The 21,284-nt window shown below is 46.2% G+C and overlaps 1 protein-coding gene across 1 annotated transcript in view; it reads right to left on the bottom strand.

Annotated features, from left to right (window-relative positions):
* Nucleotides 1-21,284, bottom strand: part of BTBD9 (BTB domain containing 9) — a 369,776-nt gene that overhangs the window by 17,985 nt on the left and 330,507 nt on the right. Inside the window, exon 10 of the mRNA XM_075598775.1 lies at nt 6,270-6,348. Coding sequence (XP_075454890.1) covers nt 6,270-6,348 — 79 coding nt within the window. The remainder of the gene's footprint in view (nt 1-6,269; nt 6,349-21,284) is intronic.

Here is a 21,284-nt window from a genome sequence, read left to right as displayed (position 1 = left end):
TTACTACACCAGGAATAGGCGTTACTACACCAGGAATAGGCGTTACTACACCAGGAATAGGCGTTACTACACCAGGAATAGGCGTTACTACACCAGGAACAGGCGTTATTACACCAGGAATAGGCGTTACTACACCAGGAACAGGCATTACTACACCAGGAATAGGCGTTACTACACCAGGAATAGGCGTTACTACACCAGGAATAGGCGTTACTACACCAGGCGTTACTACCACAGGAATAGGCGTTATTACCACCAGGAATAGGCGTTACTACCACCAGGAATAGGTGTTACTACACCAGGAATAGGTGTTACTACACCAGGAATAGGTGTTACTGCTACATCAGGAATAGGTGTTACTGCTACACCAGGAACAGGCATTACTACACCAGGAATAGGTGTTACTACACCAGGAATAGGTGTTACTGCTACACCAGGAACAGGCGTTACTACACCAGGAATAGGCGTTACTACACCAGGAATAGGCGTTACTACACCAGGAATAGGCGTTACTACACCAGGAATAGGCGTTACTACACCAGGAACAGGCGTTACTACACCAGGAATAGGCGTTACTACACCAGGAATAGGCGTTACTACACCAGGAATAGGCGTTACTACACCAGGAATAGGCGTTACTACACCAGGAACAGACGTTACTACACCAGGAACAGGCGTTACTACACCAGGAACAGGCGTTACTACACCAGGAACAGGCATTACTACACCAGGAACAGGCGTTACTTCACCAGGAACAGGCGTTACTACACCAGGAACAGGCGTTACTACACCAGGAACAGGCGTTACTACACCAGGAATAGGCGTTACTACACCAGGAATAGGCGTTACTACACCAGGAATAGGCTTTACTACACCAGGAACAGACGTTACTACACCAGGAACAGGCGTTACTACACCAGGAACAGGCGTTACTTCACCAGGAACAGGCGTTACTTCACCAGGAACAGGCGTTACTACACCAGGAACAGGCGTTACTACACCAGGAACAGGCGTTACTACACCAGGAATAGGCGTTACTTCACCAGGAATAGGCGTTACTACACCAGGAATAGGCGTTACTACACCAGGAACAGGCGTTATTACACCAGGAACAGGCGTTACTACACCAGGAATAGGCGTTACTACACCAGGAATAGGCGTTACTACACCAGGAATAGGCGTTACTACACCAGGAATAGGCGTTACTACACCAGGAACAGGCGTTACTACACCAGGAACAGGCGTTACTACACCAGGAATAGGCGTTACTTCACCAGGAACAGGCGTTACTACACCAGGAACAGGCGTTACTACACCAGGAACAGGCGTTACTACACCAGGAATAGGCGTTACTTCACCAGGAATAGGCGTTACTACACCAGGAATAGGCGTTACTACACCAGGAACAGGCGTTATTACACCAGGAACAGGCGTTACTACGCCAGGAATAGGCGTTACTTCACCAGGAATAGGCGTTACAACACCAGGAATAGGCGTTACTACACCAGGAACAGGCGTTATTACACCAGGAATAGGCGTTACTACACCAGGAACAGGCGTTGCTACACCAGGAACAGGCGTTATTACACCAGGAATAGGTGTTACTACACCAGGAACAGGCGTTACTACACCAGGAATAGGCGTTACTACACCAGGAATAGGCGTTACTACACCAGGAATAGGCGTTACTACACCAGGAATAGGCATTACTACACCAGGAACAGGCGTTACTACACCAGGAATAGGTGTTACTACACCAGGAATAGGCGTTACTACACCAGGAACAGGTGTTACTACACCAGGAACAGGCGTTACTACACCAGGAATAGGCGTTACTACACCAGGAATAGGCGTTACTACACCAGGAATAGGCGTTACTACACCAGGAATAGGCGTTACTACACCAGGAATAGGCGTTACTACACCAGGAATAGGCGTTACTACACCAGGAACAGGTGTTCCTACACCAGGAATAGGCGTTACTACACCAGGAATAGGCGTTACTTCACCAGGAATAGGCGTTACTACACCAGGAACAGGTGTTACTACACCAGGAATAGGCGTTACTACACCAGGAATAGGCGTTACTACACCAGGAACAGGCGTTACAAAACCTGACATTTTTCAGACTTGACTCCTAAAAAAAGTTACAACTGAAAAATAAAACAAAGCAGGAAGCAACACTGTATAATCCAGTCTGCTTTTGGGATAACCCTACTAATGAATAAACTACTGTAGATTGTTACCTTGGTGAGAATAGTATTGAACAGTCCCTGGAGACTGGACTGTTTGATTAAGGGAAATGGGCTGGTGATTTAAACTACATCTCGCTGCCCACTCAGGAAATGAGATGGACTTTTTTTTACTGTAAAGAAAACCCCTCTTTATTTGATTGTTGCAAATCTGCTTCAGTTGAAACTATGATTCATCTTGTGTCTCAGAGTTCTTCATGTTTTACAGAAACAAGTCAATACCGGTGCCCTTTAGCACACAAATAATAGCCTAATGAGATTGTTATTATGTGCGACTGTCAACATGCTCCTAATCCACTAAAGAAATTGACATATTTGTAATCAATGTTGACAATCTATCTATTGGCTACATATATGGCTATATTCCAGTGGGACATGGTTCCTGAAATAGTGGTGTAATATTATAAATAATATACTTTTACGGTGCATGACATGGAACATATCATTTTGCAGATACAAGTCCCCCGTCCCCAAACTAATTTTGGTGCCTGAGGCACAGGGAGAGAAAGTGACATCCCCAAGGTCACAAGAAGCAGACACTAAGGCCAGGTCCATAGTACTGCAGACCGCGCTGAGGCGTCCACGCGGGGCGTGATCACATTGCCTAAAGGCATTGATCGGGCCCATAGACAGCGTGGACGCGCTTGGGCTCAAGCAAGAGGGGGCGCGCAATTTCTTGGTTCGACAGGCAGGTCACGTGAACAGTTTGCCCAATGAGGGCGAACCCGCTCCGTGACGCCCCTAGGCACGCCCCCCCAGGCGCATCCACCATGGACGCAAAACACACCTGCTTCACGCAGGTGACGTCACAGCCTTCGCCGAGGCGGGCGAAGGCTCTATGGCCTAAGATTCAAATCCGATTGACCTGCTTCCCAGGCCGTGTTCTTACCACTGGGCTTCTCCATCAGCCTCCTGCAGAAAATGTGAAGTCCATTAATATCTTCACAGTGGTCACCTTTAAGGCTTTATATTCCAATGCTCACATAGTAGGGACCACTCGTTTGTAATGGTTCCCCCTTCCAGCAATGAGCTGCTACTGACCGCAGTTTAACATCTAAGGCTGTGGACATAGCGCGTGTGCGGCACAAACAAATTCATATAAGTGCACCAGTTCGGCCATGCTGCGTGGCAGCACGATGCGACGCGCGCAGCACGATTTAGAGACACATTTTTTTTATTTTTCGTGTGACGGCCGCGTCATGTGAGCCGTTTCAGCCAATGAGGGCAAACCAGCCTGGTGACGTCACAGCCACGCCTCTCCATCGCACGCATGAACGTAGTCCACAGATCACTCAGGCGACAGTCGGCGCGCCTACTTGCGCTCTGTCGCAAGCGCGCACTATGGCCGCAGCCTAACAGCCAGGCAATATCTCACCGTGAGAGAGAAAAGATTTTCAATTTGGATCAACAAATAATAGCAAATGTCACCAAAAGGTCACAATTCTATGCAAAGCTAAACCACAAATGGGGCTTCTCCTCGTTGGTAGGTGGCAGAGAATACACGGTTCCGCATTTTGTCTTGGAGGATGTACTGGGCATGATGGCCTCTCTGTTGAGCACTAGCGATAGTCATAGCAAAGGTACTGTACATCCTTAACCAGTGGTCTAAGTGGCTTATCAAAAGTAGTGGCCCTGTGCCTCATCGAAACAAAAACTAAAAAAATCTACATTTAATTAACATTAGGGAAACACTATTCTGGGCATATTTCAGAAGAATTTACACGGTGAGAATTCAGACTTCCTGAAATAAATTAGTTTTTCTTTAAATAGAAAACAGAAGCATTAGTCTGGACACTACCAAAATAGTGGTACTCCGGGGTTGTAATTTAAAAAGCAGTGATCCTTTGAGATACCCTCTGCTACCATCACACTCCGACTCCTGGTCTCAGAGTATGTTATTGCTACAGTATATTCAAGGGCATGATAGGATCTCTATTTAATCGTAGCGGCAGTCCTAGCAAAGTACAACAAAAATCTGTGCAGTAAATAGCACAAACGTTCAGATAAAACCAATTCTCCCGCGAGACGTGGTTTAGAAAGCACCTTTTCTGTCCTTGGAGCCCAAAGTTTACGATTCCCATAATCGGGGGGGAAAAAAAAGTGCAAGAAAACAAGTTGCAGTGCGCTGAGATTTCATTTGACCAGATTCAATTGCGAGGCGCTATTTATGCCTAGCGAAGGACTGATGCAATGTCCCAAACAATGCTGCCTCGGCCCTACACATTTGGAACATTTGTACAGGATCCTTAGTGAGTGCAGCTTTAGGGATACTAGCAATTAAGTGTTGTGGTTCCAGAAACTCGACATCTATCCTAAAATAAATAATAAAGTTAATTTTACACTGACTGATCGTCCTCACATTGCAACAGCAATTTAATCTGCGTATACCATGCGATAGTACAAGCTTTTAGACACCATTCTGGAGCTACAGTATGTCTTAAGTTTGAATAAATAAAAATATATATATATATATGTATATATATATATATATATATATATATATTTAATGTTGTTGTGAGCCCCCTGTTTCTGATATATATATATATATATATATATATACAGTATATATATATATACAGTATATATATAGACACACATACACACACACACACACACACACACACACACACACACACACACACACACACACACACACACACACGTATAATTATGCTAATGCATCTAAGGCCTCGGCCATGCTCCCTGCTGGCTCGCTGAGGCGCGCTGAGGCTTAGGGAAAGCGGGTGCTTTCCCTGGCCTTGCGGTTGCTTACCGCACGCGCCGTCAGCGGGCCGTCAGGGGGCGGGCCAGTGACGTCACGGAGGTGGTTTGCCCTCATTGGGCGAACCGCTCACGTGACCGGCCTGTCGCGCCGGCAAGCGCTTCCGCAAGCGCGCGGAAGCGCAGGTGAGCCCCTACTAAAGCCGCTCTAATTGCGGCTCAGTGCTGAGCGGCAGCACGCTTCCGCCGGCAAGCAGTAAACATGGCCGAGGCCTAAATCAGAGGTGGGCAAATCCAGTCCTCAAGGACCACCAACAGGTCAAATTTTAAGGATATCCCTGCTTCAGCACCGGTGGCTCAATCAAAGACTCAGCCACCTGTGCTGAAGCAGGGATATCCTTAAACCTGACCTGTTAGTGGCCCTTGATTACTGGAGTTGCCCACCCCTAACCTAAATGTTGTTGCACTTATTTTGCCCCACTTTCATTAGTCATTTGGGGAGGGACCAGGTGAAAATAGAAGTGGTATTGGGTCAGCATTCGCTTGGTTTACATATTAAAACAGTTAGTTTTGCAAGTTTGAGCTGATAATTACATCTATTATCCAGCCCTCGGTCTATATAACAGATTCACGTTACAAATACAGTATATCAACGGTGATACACAGGTTTATTACATACTGTATGATGGAAACACACTGGGACCGATCATGGAACTACAACCAACTCCCAGTCTGGGAATAGCGCTACATCCCAGAGACGAATGCTTGGTAATAAACGGGGAGAGTGCCTACGTGAGATTAACTGCGAAGATGCCACCATGATTCAAACTCTCAGGCGCTTAGTTTGTTGAATGGATGCCACATGTCAAACTAGAGATATTGCATCTGGATTGTTCAACAAGTCCTCAGCGGTAAATAATTACCCATGATATTATTTGGAGTAACACAGCAGGGAGAGGGAGTAGGGGGTATGATAACTTTCATTGGACCAACAAGTGGTTGCTATGTTACAAGTTTTCCAACCTCTCGGGGTCCTTCATTGGGTCCTACCCTGAGAAGGCTTCTAACTAAATAACTACATGTTGGTCCAATAAAAAGTATCATACGTCCTACGCCCTCTCCCTCTTTTGTTACTACGTGGAAGAAAAAAACAACATGGCTCCCACCCTTTTTTGCATAATATTATAGTTATTATGATAAAGCTCTTATATTATTACACAGGTATAACGGTAACGGCTGCATGTGTCACTGCAATGTTTTACCACTGTAAGTTGCCATTACTTTTCAAGGTCTTACCTCGTTTGCGGTGTTGTGTGTACCCACTATCCTGATGAAACATGTAGGTTGTTGGTCAAAAGCAATGGTCTGCCATGATCTGTAGAGAAGAGAAACCAGTTCAGAGACTATGGACACATACAGAGGGAACACAGACTGGCATTGTAGATCCTGGATCTGCACACAGACATCGGGATCTCTCTCCCTCCTAACTAAACATGTGCAAAACATTTGTGAAACTGGCAGAATTTGGACATTTGTGACTTAAAAAAAAAAATAAGTTACAAAAAAGTGGCCAATCACCAAAATCATACTATAGGATTACATTTCACTACTAAATTAGCAGATTTATTACACTTCACGTCATTTTGTGATTTTTGCAATGCTCTTGGAGAAAACCATAATGCACCAAAACGTGAAATTGTATATCGTCTATATAGCAGTAAAACTCATTAAGTGCATTTTTGGCAAAAACACACTTCCTAACTTGGAATTTCTTCATATTTCTATAGAAAAAAACTAATTAAAGCTGCAGTTCAGTCAATATCCTGCATGTGTGTTTTTTTTTAATTAATCAGTTCTGTAGTAAGAAAAAATACTTTTAGCATTTTCTGTTTTAAAAAAAACAACTTTGAAAGACCAATTTTCTTGTATTCTATTTTAACAGCCATTTGCTAAGGCACTGCCCCTTCATGTCCTGTCACAAGCCCTGGCACACCCCTTTGTCAGCCCTGCCCTCCTTCTAGCACATGTCAGTGCAGGAGTGCTCATGAATATTCATGAGCTTCCACTGACTGACAGAAGCAAATAAAAACATATGCCAGCTCTAATTATGTCACCAAATTTCGCCGATCAATACATGGAGAACGAATTGACCTGCAGCTATACAGTTCTTTAGGTAATTAGAGATTGCACACATGAAACTATTGAAGTAAAAAAATTAATTTAAAAAAAAAAAGACTGAACTGCAGCTTTAAAGACATCTAAGCTTCAAAATTTCAAAACTTGTCATATCAAAATACCTTCCTTCTTAAATACAGAATTATTCCTGTTAAAAAGAACATTTAATCAGCTTTTCCTCAGTACTCAATAAGTTTAAAAGCATCCTTTGATTTCTATAGCAGGTTTAGGTTTTTTATACAGCACTTAAGCAGGGGGTCTCCGAAACTGAACCCTGTTAATTTCAGCTCCGGGGACCCCTTACTTCCAGAGATACTTACCTCCAAATTAGGTGCAGGTAGTAGCTCCGGCTCAGCATGCAGGGGTTTCAAGTTTAAAGCTCCCCCGCTTCACATGGGCCAATAGGAAGCTGAATCGATGATCTCACGGCTTCCTATTGGGCGTAGGATGCGAAAACTTTCAACAGCGGACATATTGAGAACCCTGGCAGCAGCGGAGAGCAGATACCGGCTGCTAATTCGGAGGTATCTCCGGAAGTAGGGGTCCCCGGAGTCGATATAAACGAGGTTCGGTTCCGGAGACCCCCTGCTTCAAATAAATAAATATATATCTATATATATATAAAGAAGAAGAAAAATTGACGACTTGGATTGCCTCTTTAGCCCACCTCTCAAGCAGTGCAAGATCTTTGCAACACTTTCCTGTTTGTGATAGTGTGTTGCCAATGTTCCTAGAAGTTTGAGCTGCAAACTGTAACTATAGATAATGTTACCTTAGTAATATAATGATACATTGTAGCTGTTGAGTTACACTGACTGAAGCTGCCGCTTCCTTGGGCACACAATCAGGATTCTGACAGATTTAGAACAGGCGCACCACACGATTGCCAGCTCAGGTAAGAATGTAGTTAGATGCTTTACACATAAAAATAATTAAAGGAAGAAAAAAAAAGTGGGACAGTAGTATTGGTGCTTTAATTTGGTTTATGTTGAAAGTACTAAAAAGTGCAAAGGCCGCCTCCCCGACTTGGTAAGTTGAATATACTGTAGGGTTCCTGTAAACTTGTCACCACTGCAAGAATTTCTCAACATATTTGCACGGATATCTGAGAAACAGCCGTGTACATGAGTACCTTTAACCCTGCTGATACTGTAGCACCAATTGTTACACCTGTCACTTCTTATATTCCTTTCACAAATACGTCCACTGCAGCAAATATCACCTTAATATTGTTTGAGCCTGTTGTCCGTCTGTCTCTCCCATGACAGCTTAGAGTTGGACAAAGTTCTGCAAACCCTGCCGCTCCGTGGCTACTATTCAATATATCATCAATTGTTCTGGACTATTTGAGCTCCATTTATGCGAATGAGTCTGAAATCTGCCCAAACAAGGGGAAGGTGGCTTCACAGCATAACAAATTGGTTTAAAACTTGGGAGTCCTAATGAAGATCTGGTGTATGACGCTTCACAGGAAGTAGGAATACGGGCAGAATGCTTGAGAAAGCAATCCCCATTGTCATCAATTATAATGCTTTCTCTATCTGCAAAGATCAGGGGTGCTCAACTCCAGTCCTCAAGAGCCCCCCTCACCTCCCAACAGGTCAGGTTTTCAGGTTATCCCTGCTTCAGCACAAGTGGCTCAATCAGTCCCTGCTTCAGCACATGTGGCTTAAATAGTGGCTCAGTCTTCGACTCGGCCACTGATTGAGCCACCTGTCAGGAAGCTGGGATATCCTTAAAACCTGACCTGTTGGGGGGGGGGGGGGTCTTGATGACTGCCGTTGAGCGCCCCTGGTGTACAGATGCGGCGCTATTTATGTTCAGTTTGGGTGTGAGGGAGACAGCTGATGAACAGGAGCCCGAGCGCGGCCCACTCGCAGTCCCCCGCAGTGATGGATTAACGCAGAGGGGGTCCCTGCTGAACCGCTTTTATTTCAGGTCTGGGAACCCCCTGCTTCCCGAGGTACAGGCCTGCGTATGGGGTGTCAGTATCTCCTGCGAGTTTAAATCTCCCGCTAAGGTAAAGGAGGAGTTAAACCCCCCCCCCTCCACGAATGGCCTAACCACTCAACAACCCCTCCACTCCACCCCCACCCCCCCAGACTATTTGCCAATATCCCAATGAGCCAATGTGGCTAATAATGTTTTGGGGCATTAACCACAACAAAATCTCGTCCTGTAGTAGGAATATTTATATTTAATGCTGTAAAAGCATTGATTGCCTCATTCAATAAACAGTCAACTGAATAATGTGCACTAACCACACTCACTTCAATAGCACCAGCAAACACCAAGGTGCCAGGCAGGGTGCAGGCATCAATAACGAATATATGCAACTATAACCAGAAACGGGCGATGTATTACAAAGTATTTCCGCGACACAATGGAGCACATGGAAAAGCCATACTACTGAAGCAGGTTGCTTCGGTGGAAGAGCTTTTCTTCAGTTTTCAGTTCAATAGTATTATTTATATATCTATGTACATAATGTTAGGCTGTGATCTGGAACACTGGAAATGTATTCAGTGTTCCACAAAGAACATTTTAATAAATTGTACCTGCCACAGACCACACAGCTTAGTAATGGCAAAAAAAAAAAAAAGAAGCAAGATGGAACAGAAACCGAATATAAATAAACATGCATTCTGCAAACCCGGGTTGATTCAATTTAAATGTATTTTGCATATTAAACAATGCTGGAGTCCAAACAACCCGGAAAAGACCAAAAACCCGCACAGCGAGCTCGCAATGCATCCGTGATCCCGGTGAATCATAAAACACAGGATAATTCGCAATGTGTACATCCAACTGTAGATAGATTTTTGGGGTTAAAAATTCAGCTTGACTGAAGTTTCCATCGTGCCACGTGTGCGCATGGACAAAGCGCCACCACATTTTGAAAAGACAAGAAATGTGTCTTTTGGCGTCGCGGCGGTTTTGCCAATGAGGGCGAACCAGCCGCGTGACGTCATGGCCGCCACCCCGTCGCAAGTGATCTGAAGTCCTCAGATCGTTCGAGTGAAGGGCACAAGCCCCGCCAGGCGCGCTGTCGCGGGCGGGCGCTTTCTGGGGCCCCTAGCCTAAGAGTTATTCTGTGAAATGGCTGAAACTAAATTTCACAGAGTGCAAAAAACCCAAAAACAAAGTCTGCACAAACAGCAGATAAACAACCTTCAAGAATGAATATATGCTTGTTACAGCAGATGTTTCTTCATACTAACAAGCTATGAAAAGATTAACATGAAGAGGTTAATTTGTAGTTAGGAAAAGCTACTTCACACCTTGCTTGAGGAATAGAACCTCAGAGCAGAAGAGAAACATCGAACAAAAGTCTGCGTCCCATCTATAACCTGGAACTAATTGAAGTTTGGGATTGTAAAATGCCTGAACAATAAATATATTGGAACTGCAAGAAACCTGTGTGGGGATCTGTATTCTCACAGTACAACCATCTCATGGCATTTTCAGTGCTTACGGACCAGTATTAAATCTGAGGAACACACAAACAAACATTTACCTTCACCTACATAATGGCATATACCAGGGGTGCACAAACTGGGGGGGAGCAAGATTTTCCAGCGGGGGGGGGGGGGCGCGGTTACAAAGGCCCCGCGCTCTTCCCCAATGCATTTACATTAAATGCCGGGGAACTGCGCGAGGCCTCTGCAACTTCCCTTACCATGTCTTGTTTTAAGCGATGCGTCGCCATGGCAACGCAGTGTCAAATGATGCCGCGGGGTCACGTGATGTCACCATGCGGCACGTGACCCTGCTGCATCATTTGACCCTGGAGACAAGGTAAGGAGGGGGGCACAGGGTGAAAAGTTTGTGCACCCCTGGCATATACTGTATATATATATATATATGTGGTTCCCAAACTGTGCGCCGCGGCGCCCTGATGCGCCGTGGCTTGGCTAGAGGGGCGCCGCGATTTCAACTGGACAGGCCGATAATTCTGATGCCTGTCCGGTTGAAAATCACCACGTTTGCGGGCAGTCGTCTGCAAGCCAAGCGGCGGATGTGGTGTGCAGGCGAGCGTGTGGGGGGGGGGGAGGCGAGTGTGTGGGGGGGGAGGGGCGAGCACGGCGGATGTGGTGTGCAGGCGAGCGTGTGGGGGGGAGGCGAGGCGAGCGTGTGGGGGGGGGGAGGCGAGCTTGTGTGGAGGGGGCGAGCGCGGCGGATGTGGTGTGCAGGCGAGCGTGTGGGTGGGAGGCGAGGCGAGCGTGTGGGGGGGAGGCGAGCTTGTGTGGAGGGGGCGAGCGCGGCGGATGTGGTGTGCAGGCGAGCGTGTGGGGGGGGGGAGGCGAGTGTGTGGGGGGGGGGGGCGAGCGCGGCGGATGCATGCTGGTCTGAGCCGGCAGCTACTAACCTGAGGACGGTGACAGTCATCCTGCACTCGTGCTGCCTGTCGAGTGAAGGAGTGAACAGCGGGGGCGGAGCCAGAGACTTCTGCTGGAAATAAGGTAAGGACAATTTTTTTTCTTTGGGGGGGGGGGGGGTTTGGTGCATGGGGCCAGCCTGCCAACCTGGGGAGATAAAAATGATGGGGGGGGGGATAAGAAGGGGCATGGGGGCCTGCCTGGGGAGATAAAAATGATGGGGGGTTGGTGGGGAATAAGATGGGGCATGGGGGCCAGCCTGCAAGCCGGGGGAGATAAAACTGATGGGGGGGGGATAAGAAGGGGCATGGAGGCCAGCCTGGGGAGATAAAAATGATTGGGGGGGGAATAAGAGGGGGCATGGGGGCCAGCCTACCAGCCTGGGGAGATAAAAATGATGGGGGGGGGAGATAAGATGGGGCATGGGGGCCAGCCTGGGGAGATAAAAATGATGGGGGGGGGTAATAAGAGGGGGCACGGGGGCCCGCCTGCCAGCCTGGGGAGATAAAAATGATGGGGGGGGGGGGTAATAAGAGGGGGCACGGGGGCCAGCCTGCAAGCCGGGGGAGATAAAAATGATGGGGGGGGGGGGGGGAGATAAGAGGGGGCATGGGGGCCCGCCTGCCAGCCTGGGGAGATAAAAATGATGGGGGGGGGGGAAATAAGAGGGGGCATGGGGGCCCGCCTGCCAGCCTGGGGAGATAAAAATGATGGGGGGGGGGGAAATAAGAGGGGGCATGGGGGCCCGCCTGCCAGCCTGGGGAGATAAAAATGATGGGGGGGGGGGGGTAATAAGAGGGGGCACGGGGGCCAGCCTGCAAGCCGGGGGAGATAAAAATGATGGGGGGGGGGGAGATAAGAGGGGGCATGGGGGCCCGCCTGCCAGCCTGGGGAGATAAAAATGATGGGGGGGGGGGGGTAATAAGAGGGGGCATGGGGGCCCGCCTGCAAGCCGGGGGAGATAAAAATGATGGGGGGGGGGGGGGGAGATAAGAGGGGGCATGGGGGCCCGCCTGCCAGCCTGGGGAGATAAAAATGATGGGGGGGGGGGGTAATAAGAGGGGGCATGGGGGCCCGCCTGCAAGCCGGGGGAGATAAAAATGATGGGGGGGGGGGGGGGGAGATAAGAGGGGGCATGGGGGCCCGCCTGCCAGCCTGGGGAGATAAAAATGATGGGGGTGGGGGGAGATAAAAATGATGGGGGGGGAGATAAGATGGGGCATGGGGGCCACGCGGAATTTTAGTTGGCTGACGTTAGTCAGCCTTTCTATAATGGCGCTGCGCGCGCACACAGCAGGGAGCGGGAAGCCGACAGACAGCAGCAAAGACAGGGAAAAGCTGATTTTGCGCCGCTACCGGCGCTCAAATGTATCTATGTGTGTGCGTATGTATGTATGTATGTGTATGTATGTATGTGTATGTATGTATGTATGTGTATGTATGTGTGTGTATGTATGTATGTGTATGTATGTATGTGTATGTATGTATGTATGTATGTGTATGCATGTATGGATGTATGTGTGTATGTATGTGTGTGTATATATGTGTGTGTATGTGTGTGTATATATGTGTGTGTATATATGTGTGTGTATGTATGTGTGTGTATGTATGTATGTATGCATGCATGTATGTATGTATGCATGTATTCATGGATGTGTCTATGTGTGTATGTGTGTATGTGTGTATGGATGGATGTGTCTATGTGTGTATGTATGTATGTATGTATGTATGTATGGATGGATGTGTGTATGTATGGATGTGTGTGTATGTATGTGTGTGTATGTATTTGTGTGTATGCATGTATGCATGTATGTATGTATGTATGTATGTATGGATGTGTGTGTGTATGTATGGATGTGTGTATGTATGGATGTGTGTGTGTATGTGTCAATGATTGCAGAAATAAAATAAAAAAATATTTATTGAACTTTTTTTTTTCTTTAAAAAATCTTATTTAGGGCTTTCTTCACTCACACAACCCATGCACACACATATACACACACACACACACACACACACACACACACACACACACACACACACACACACACACACACACACACACACACACACACAATACAGCTCCCGGCTCTATAAGAGGGAAAAGCACGAGGCACGTGCACGCGTGTTCGCATAGGCATGCGTGGCCGCATGCAGTATAGAACGGGCCCTAAATGCAGCGCGTGCTCCGCGGGAAACCAAAATAGCGAAGGGCAGCAACCGAACCGGACCGTGTGCGCGTTCCATGTAAGGTTTTGGAGCCACCTCTCGCCGGCTGCGGGCAGCGACAGCAAGAGGAGTTCCCGGCGCTGTCTCCTGGGAGGGTGGTTAATTTGTTTTATGAGGCGCTCCGCACCACTGCAGTGACCGAATGAGGTGAGCGCGATGCTGCCAAGAATGTTCTGACCTGCAGAGCAACAGCGTTCTTTGTGATCTTGCTTGTTCTGTTCAAGACGAAGCGCTCTGGGAGAGGATGTATTTCAAAGTCCTTGGACTCACTTACAAGGAGTGTTATTCTGGATGTTCAAATTACTAATACCGGTATCATCAAAGGTCTTTCACATTCTACTTGCTGATCTGTCTGTAAGATGCTTCAGCAAAAACGCTGTGTGAGAAATGAAACTTTCACCCCATGTGATTCATCTTGTATCTCTTTGCCTAGCTGGACAGCTCAAATCAAACATAGAATCGCTACTTGTATTTCCTACAATGAACCATATGAGAGAAGCATTGTGTGCTTTAGCCAATGGCTTACAAGTACGGAAACGACAGATTATGATTCAGTTACTTACTAAAGCTGCACTATATTTCCTATTAAACATCAGCTTCCCAAGCCCTACAGTGGGGTGTTGAAGTTAAGTTGTGCTGCATTCATAATAACCAGCACCCGGAGATGGAATCTTGTACAGGTCCCTACTCCCAGCTCCAAAAATAGACATACAGAGACTCTGAGAAATGATCTGAGAGACACAAAAATGAAAAGTATATGACATATGTGAAGTCCAAAAGATGGTTCTAAAGCCGCAGCAAATCAGGTTATAAGTTCTTGGGCAAATAATATCGCCTATAATGTACAATGAAGGACTGAACTGACAGGGAAAGATGGACCCAATAAGAGAGTAGCTAGAGAAACTACAGTGGCGGCCGGGCTAAACCTAATCTGGCTGCCCCCGCATTTTAAAAACAGCGCGGGTGGCGCGCGGCAGTCTTCGGCCGAGAACCGGCCGGGTTTCCCGCGCCTCGGGCACTTTCAATAGTAAGCGCCATTAGCGCTTATCTATTGAAGCGGCCGCCGCGCGGGAAACTCCGTTTTTAAACGGAGAGCAGACCCGCGGCGCTCCCGGCGCGCTCCCGGCGAACGTTAGATTAAAAGCTGCCGCAGCAGTAGAGCCAGCCTTGAACCGAGCCCTTAGTAACTCATTAGCATAAATATCTCGGTCCTAGCTTCTGCATCCCTTAATGTCCAAAGATATTGAGGTAAATACCTGTGTCTTTATGTGAAAAAATTGGTGGAACAGCAGGAACCCAGAAAAAGCACCGATCAACTCACCAGAGGTAGCAAAAAATAAAAACTCCACGGAGATGGAATACCCGTTATTACGATGTCTGTCCTTATGCTCTTTGAGTAAATACATCTTTGAAACAACCTTTCGTGTCCTATACTACACTGGTGTGGCTGTGCTCCGGTTCCTACTTGGACAAAGATACTTTTCCTACTTGACCCCCTGATGAAAACACTTAACGTGAAGAAATGCGTAGGGTGAGCATTGTGCTGCCAGTAAGAGCGCACACACTACATCACTCAGTACCTTGGACTCTAGACGCTGATAGTATCTTCTACACGGCTCCCCGCCTTATTCTGCCCTGCCCGGAACCATTTGCACATGATGACTTCTCCTGGAGGACGCTAACAGCGGCTGCGTTGCTCCCTGAGTTCCTGCTGGACGGAGGCTCAGAGGGGTCCGGACGGACATAATCAAGAGGCATATGAGCGGAGGAGCAGAGTTCCAGTACTGGTGCATGAGTATTATCTCATAACATGCTCTTATTCTTTGTTGTTTGTGAGTTTTAATTTGTTAGATTATTTTGGGAGTATTAAATGTTATTTTAGACATATTGCACTAGGATCGGGCGCTTTCTTTTTTCGTTTTGTACAGATCTGCTGGGAATTCGTTGGTTCCATATAGGAGGCTGCCAGTATCCTGCACAGAGTGTCATCATGTTTTTCCTGGGACAATCATCAAGTGGACATTCGCCATTCATGGGTTTTTTGGACTTTATATTTGGTTTTGCATTTGTCCATTTAAATATTTTATTTCACATAGTTTATACACCTATTCCCATCCATACCATAATAGTATAACATCCCAAGTCATCATCATTTTCACTTAGTATTTTACATCTTATATTTATAATCGTACACATATAGATTCATTTGGTCACATAGTTATTTATAGACTTGGTCACAAACATCACAATTTTATATATATATATATATATATATATATATATATATATATATATATATATATATATATATATATATATATTAGCAATACACTGTTTTATTTACATATTTTATATTAGGATGCACATATAATTTTTTTGTTTGTTCACATCATAGGTTCTATTAGTTCACTGGTACCTCATAGCCCAAACATTAGGGGCTTTATATTAACATATTAGCATATTATTATATTTACCAGACTTATAAGCGCAGTCTTTTTATCTGTCAGTATATTGGACAAAAATATACCTGGTTACCAATGTCAGCACATTCCTTTACAAATACCGGTACGTACTCCCCCAAAATGTTGGCTTTTTCTAGAGGGCTAATTCTGGGGTCTAAATGGCTGTGACATTAAGTTTTGCACTGAAATTGCTGACGGACCTAACATGCGAATAGTAATATATTCCGATATGTGCTTTGAGAGGTATTGCAGCTTATCTTACAGTACACATGGGTCCTCCAGCTGATGAGCATTGCTTAGCAATCTGAAGTTCCCTGGCAAAGCTTCAAGGTTGGAAAGGAATTCGCTTTGGTATACCCCCAAGGTATTTAAGAATATACATCCCACCTTGGTTACACCACAAATGCATCATTCTGCCCGACTACCCTAAGGAGAAGGAGTAATTGATGATTACCATTCTGCAAATCATTCTCGCGTCCTGTGAGTCTGTCATATTTAATTATATTTTAATTATATACATCATCCATAATAGCACGAACCTAATTTAGATAATGATCTCGCACCGTCTTATTCACCGACTCGCTCGGCTCTACGCTGCCCTGAAAAAATCACTTTCTTTGCGCAAACACAAACAGGCTTCTGGTCCATGCCCTTTCAGCGCTTTAAATGAAGCAGCACTGGCTGCGGGGTTCAGGAGCCTCTGTTATGCCTGCTGGTTTTTTATTATAAGGAGTACCTATTTATATATATATATATATATATATATATATATATATATATATATAAAAAAGACTGACAAGTTAAAGGGTTTATGTCAGGCCGCACATCTCCTCCCACTTCATCTAAAGTAAGGCTGACCTGGGAGCAGGTCAGGTGCCAAGGGCACTGCCGTATAGTGGGTTGGCTACGATCGGGCTTGGTTCGTAAGCTTATTTAGGTGGCCTGCCCACGTGCCACTTCGTGCAGTTGGAGGCGCTAGTTGGAGAGGTATCCAAGAAGAGATGTAGCCCGTTATTGCTGGAGAGGTTTCCTTGGGGTGTTTAAAGAAGTAATCCAAGCAGCAAAAAAAATCCTTTTGTTTATTTTGATTATATATGCAGCCTTTGATTACTTTTATTGAAAACTAATTACCTAAGCTGCTGATCGATTGGTTCTCATGTGAACGATCAGGAAAATTCTGCTTCCCAGGGTTCACTAAATGGCTGCCTTTCAGCTTCAATTAATCTTTCTGTCACTGTAATCAAGCAGCTACCATGTATTCTTATATGACTAAGGTAACATATACTATTGTTATAGTTTGCAGCTCAAACTGATGGGAATGTTGGCAACAAATGATCACAATCAGGCAAGTGTTACAAAGATCTCGCAGAGCTGGGGAGCTGTGCTAAAGCCTGCTATAGAAACCAAAGGATGCTCAGTATATTAAATACTCATTAAAAAATGGCATCAAGAGTTGAAATGTTAAAATAAAAAAAGTATTATCTAATACTACAGATGGGTATGGGGGAGAAGGGTGGTCCAACGTCAGGGAGAGCTTATCAATCCATAAATCTTAACACAACTCTTATATACAACTATATAACGGAGTGGGTATAAATGACCTGGGAGTCACCAGTAAAAACCAAAATCACTTCTCCTGGAGGGACATAACAGAATTAATATATCACCTCAAGGTCACCTCATTGGAGGAATGCAGGGTACTCTCATCAATAATGATCATGATATCGAAATGAGAATGCAAACTTTGTCATCTTACCCACTCCTATAGTCTGAGAGAGTCCAATGTGGCGTGCCAGCCGTCAATGCAGTGCGCTGTTTTCTCTCTGTCTAATACTACAGAACTGATTTATTTAAAAAAAAAAACCATGTAGGATATTGCTTGGATTGCGCCTCTATCTTTGTTGGAGAAGGGAGAAGTAGTTGTGGGTGGATAACGTGGTGTTAAACAGGCAGCACCTGCAGGTAGTGGAGGAGAAGTTGAACAAGGAGTTGTGGTTGGGCCATATGGCTGGACCGTTCACAGAGCATCCCTTTAAGGAACTGGGGATTTCACCTCTGGGAGGGGTTCCCATGAAGGAACTTTGATCTTTATGATTAATTCATCTTTCACATCGTGAACAATCATATAAAGAGGTTTGTATGGTATGTGACAAAATACCCTTTTTTGTCTGATGGGCTCTTGCCTGGGAACCTTAAACCCCACTTTCTTTTAGGGTAAAGCACAGTCACAGGACCATCCAGCTCTGATTTAAAGGCTTTATTTTTTTTGTCACTCCAGCAGACAAAATCAAGACAAACAAAAGAATCAAAATAAATCCTCGCTCTATCTGAGCATTAACTAGACAGCAATTCTCTAGATATCTTTGGGTGGCTTTCCCACTTACCAAACAGTAAAACAGACACCATAAACCAAACCTGTAGCAGGCCAGTGCCTGTCTGTAGCACCCAGCTCTCCTAGCTGGTATAAGGGGAGAAGGAAGAACTGATCTAGCCTGCCCTTTCTTATACTCTGTTAAGGCCAGGTGATCTGCATCTGGCTTCATTTGCAAAAGCTTCCCTGGGCCTTTAACCCTTAGTAGGGATAGGTATAATTTGCAAATACAGGGCTTATGTACCTCCCATCCACAATTTCACCACCTTTCCTCTCACAGGTTGTTCATGCGTCCATTGATAAGGAGTTAGCTTTGTTGAGGGGTTGCAGGTAGGTGGCATTACTTGTCATGTCTGACTCAGGGTATGCTTTTCAAATGTTCCCGATACATCCAGTTAGTTTCCATTTGGTGGGATGCTTGCTTTGAGACCATAAGCTTCATTTTGAAATGGGTGGTGGAGTAAGGGAGCCATTGCATTATCCATTACTTGGATAACTTTATTTTTGCTGGGCCGAAGGGCACTGCTTTTGGTCAGATGTGCAGGGATTTTGTAGTATTCCTTTTTGAAGGAAGAAAATGGGGACCTTACACAAAGTTCAGTTTTTGGGTATCAAGTTAGATACAGAGAAAATGGTTTTGCGTCTACACGAGAAGGTGTCAGACCTGTTCATCGGCGTCTGGCAAGAATTTAGTTCTGTATTTATGGATGCAGTACCACTCGTGTCTACCATGCTTGAGAGATAAAGGTTGAAAACTACAACTCCTAGAGGCATTGCAAAGTAGACTCTCTAGTGAGCCTTATTTAGGATCAGAAAGTTGCAACTCCTTTTCTTAACAGTACACACTCCTATCCCACCTGCCTCTCAGCTAAGTATTTGCTGCCTACCTGTGTATGACCTCTGATCTCTTCTGGACTCTGCCTACCCCTCAAGTTACCTTGCCTGCAATATTGTGAATGACCTCGGATTGCTTGTTTGTGCTCTGATTAAACTCCGTTTTCATCATCACCATCATCTTCCTTCCTGAGCCTCCATCATTCCCCAGCGTTCTCAGAAAAGGTTTTGGAGTTGAGGTCCTCAATTAGCGAGGTAATCTTAGCAAAGGAGGTTAGGTTGAAGACCATTCAGTTGCTGTAGCTAGTTTTTGCTTCCAAAATGTTACTCCTGGGCAGAGATTTTTTTTGCAGTAGGTTGGCCTTAGCTACATGTGGTACAAGAAAAGTTCACCCCTTTCTTCGGGCTTTGAGGGAGAGGAGAGGAAAATGTATTGGTGTGGCAGCATTTTTTTGGATGGGTACAACAGCAGTTTCCTATAACGATTTTGGCCCTTTTACCAATGCTGTGGGAGTGTTCGGATTTGGAGCCTATTTGGATGGGCAGTGGTGAACTGCAGAGTGGGCAGCGATTTGGGAGGCATCTAGTTTGACAAAGAATTTTGCAGTTGTTTTCTATAGTGATGGTGTTCAAGAATTTGGCTCTTCACTTGAGGAATAAAGGTGTAGTGTGTTTTGGTCCGATAGTTCTGGGGTGTGAGACTATTAATCTATATCTATAAAAATGAAAACGTTGTTTGTTTGCTGAAAACGTTGTATATTTGCTGTGCTTATGGGCAATCTGATTGGTCAGTTGGTCTGTCACTCACCCTCTGGCCAATCTAATAGGTCCGTGGCTCGGACCCGCCCCCGCACGCATCTCATTGGCCTGCGTGGTTTGCTGACCTCACAAACCCAACTGCCACACTCAGAAAAATCACTGCCCCCCCACCACCACCCCGCTCCCGACCCCCACCCCCCTTCACCAACACCGCCCGGTGCAGTCACCCACCAGCACACCATACACCGTCCGGTCACCCCCCCCTCACGCACACCCTCCGCTGCTGACACCCAAATGCCACCCCCACCCCACAAACAACTGCCAACACCCCCCACCCCCCTCCTGTACACCCTCCGGTGCCACCGCTACTTACTCTCTCTCACTCGCAGCTCACCTCCCCGCCAGCTCCCCCCCATTACCCGCATCTCACCACCTGCAGGCCCCGTTATCTCTCCTCTCAGCGGGGACGCCGGAAGCGCCGGGGAGGGGGGGTGGAAGTAGAGCACACCGCTTCTCCTCACCACCCGGGCCCCGTTCTCTCTCCCCTCCCCTCACCAGGGACCGGCGGGGAGGTGTGGAGAGGGGGAGGGGGGGAAACACGCGCAGGGGACAAGGGGGAGGGAGAGAAACACCGCCAGGGGGGGGAACAAGCACCGGGGATAGGGGGGGGGGACGATCGCCTGGGACGACTCACACCACCCCCCACCTCAACCCCCCCACCCAAGATTAACACAACTCCATCCAAGGTTCATACCCACCCAAGATTCACCCACCCACAATTCACCCCCCACATCCACCCAAGATTCACCCCCCACACCCACCCAAGATTCTCCCCACCCCCCACCCAAGATTCATCCCCCACCCACCCAAGATTCACCCCCCCCACCCAAGATTCACCCCCCCACAAAACAATTATTAGGAATTCACATCCCGGGCAATGCCGGGTCTCTCAGCTAGTTGTATATATATGCTAGTAGGTTGTTAAGAGTATTACATTTGTTTCATGACCTGGCATGTGCTTGTATGTATGTATGTCTTTATTTATATAGCGCCATTAATGTACATAGCGCTTCACAGCAGTATTACACATGACAATCATATA

Source organism: Ascaphus truei, chromosome 4, assembly GCF_040206685.1.
Source record: "Ascaphus truei isolate aAscTru1 chromosome 4, aAscTru1.hap1, whole genome shotgun sequence".
NCBI classification, from domain to species: domain Eukaryota; kingdom Metazoa; phylum Chordata; class Amphibia; order Anura; family Ascaphidae; genus Ascaphus; species Ascaphus truei.
This window is presented reverse-complemented; position numbering and strand designations above follow the sequence as displayed.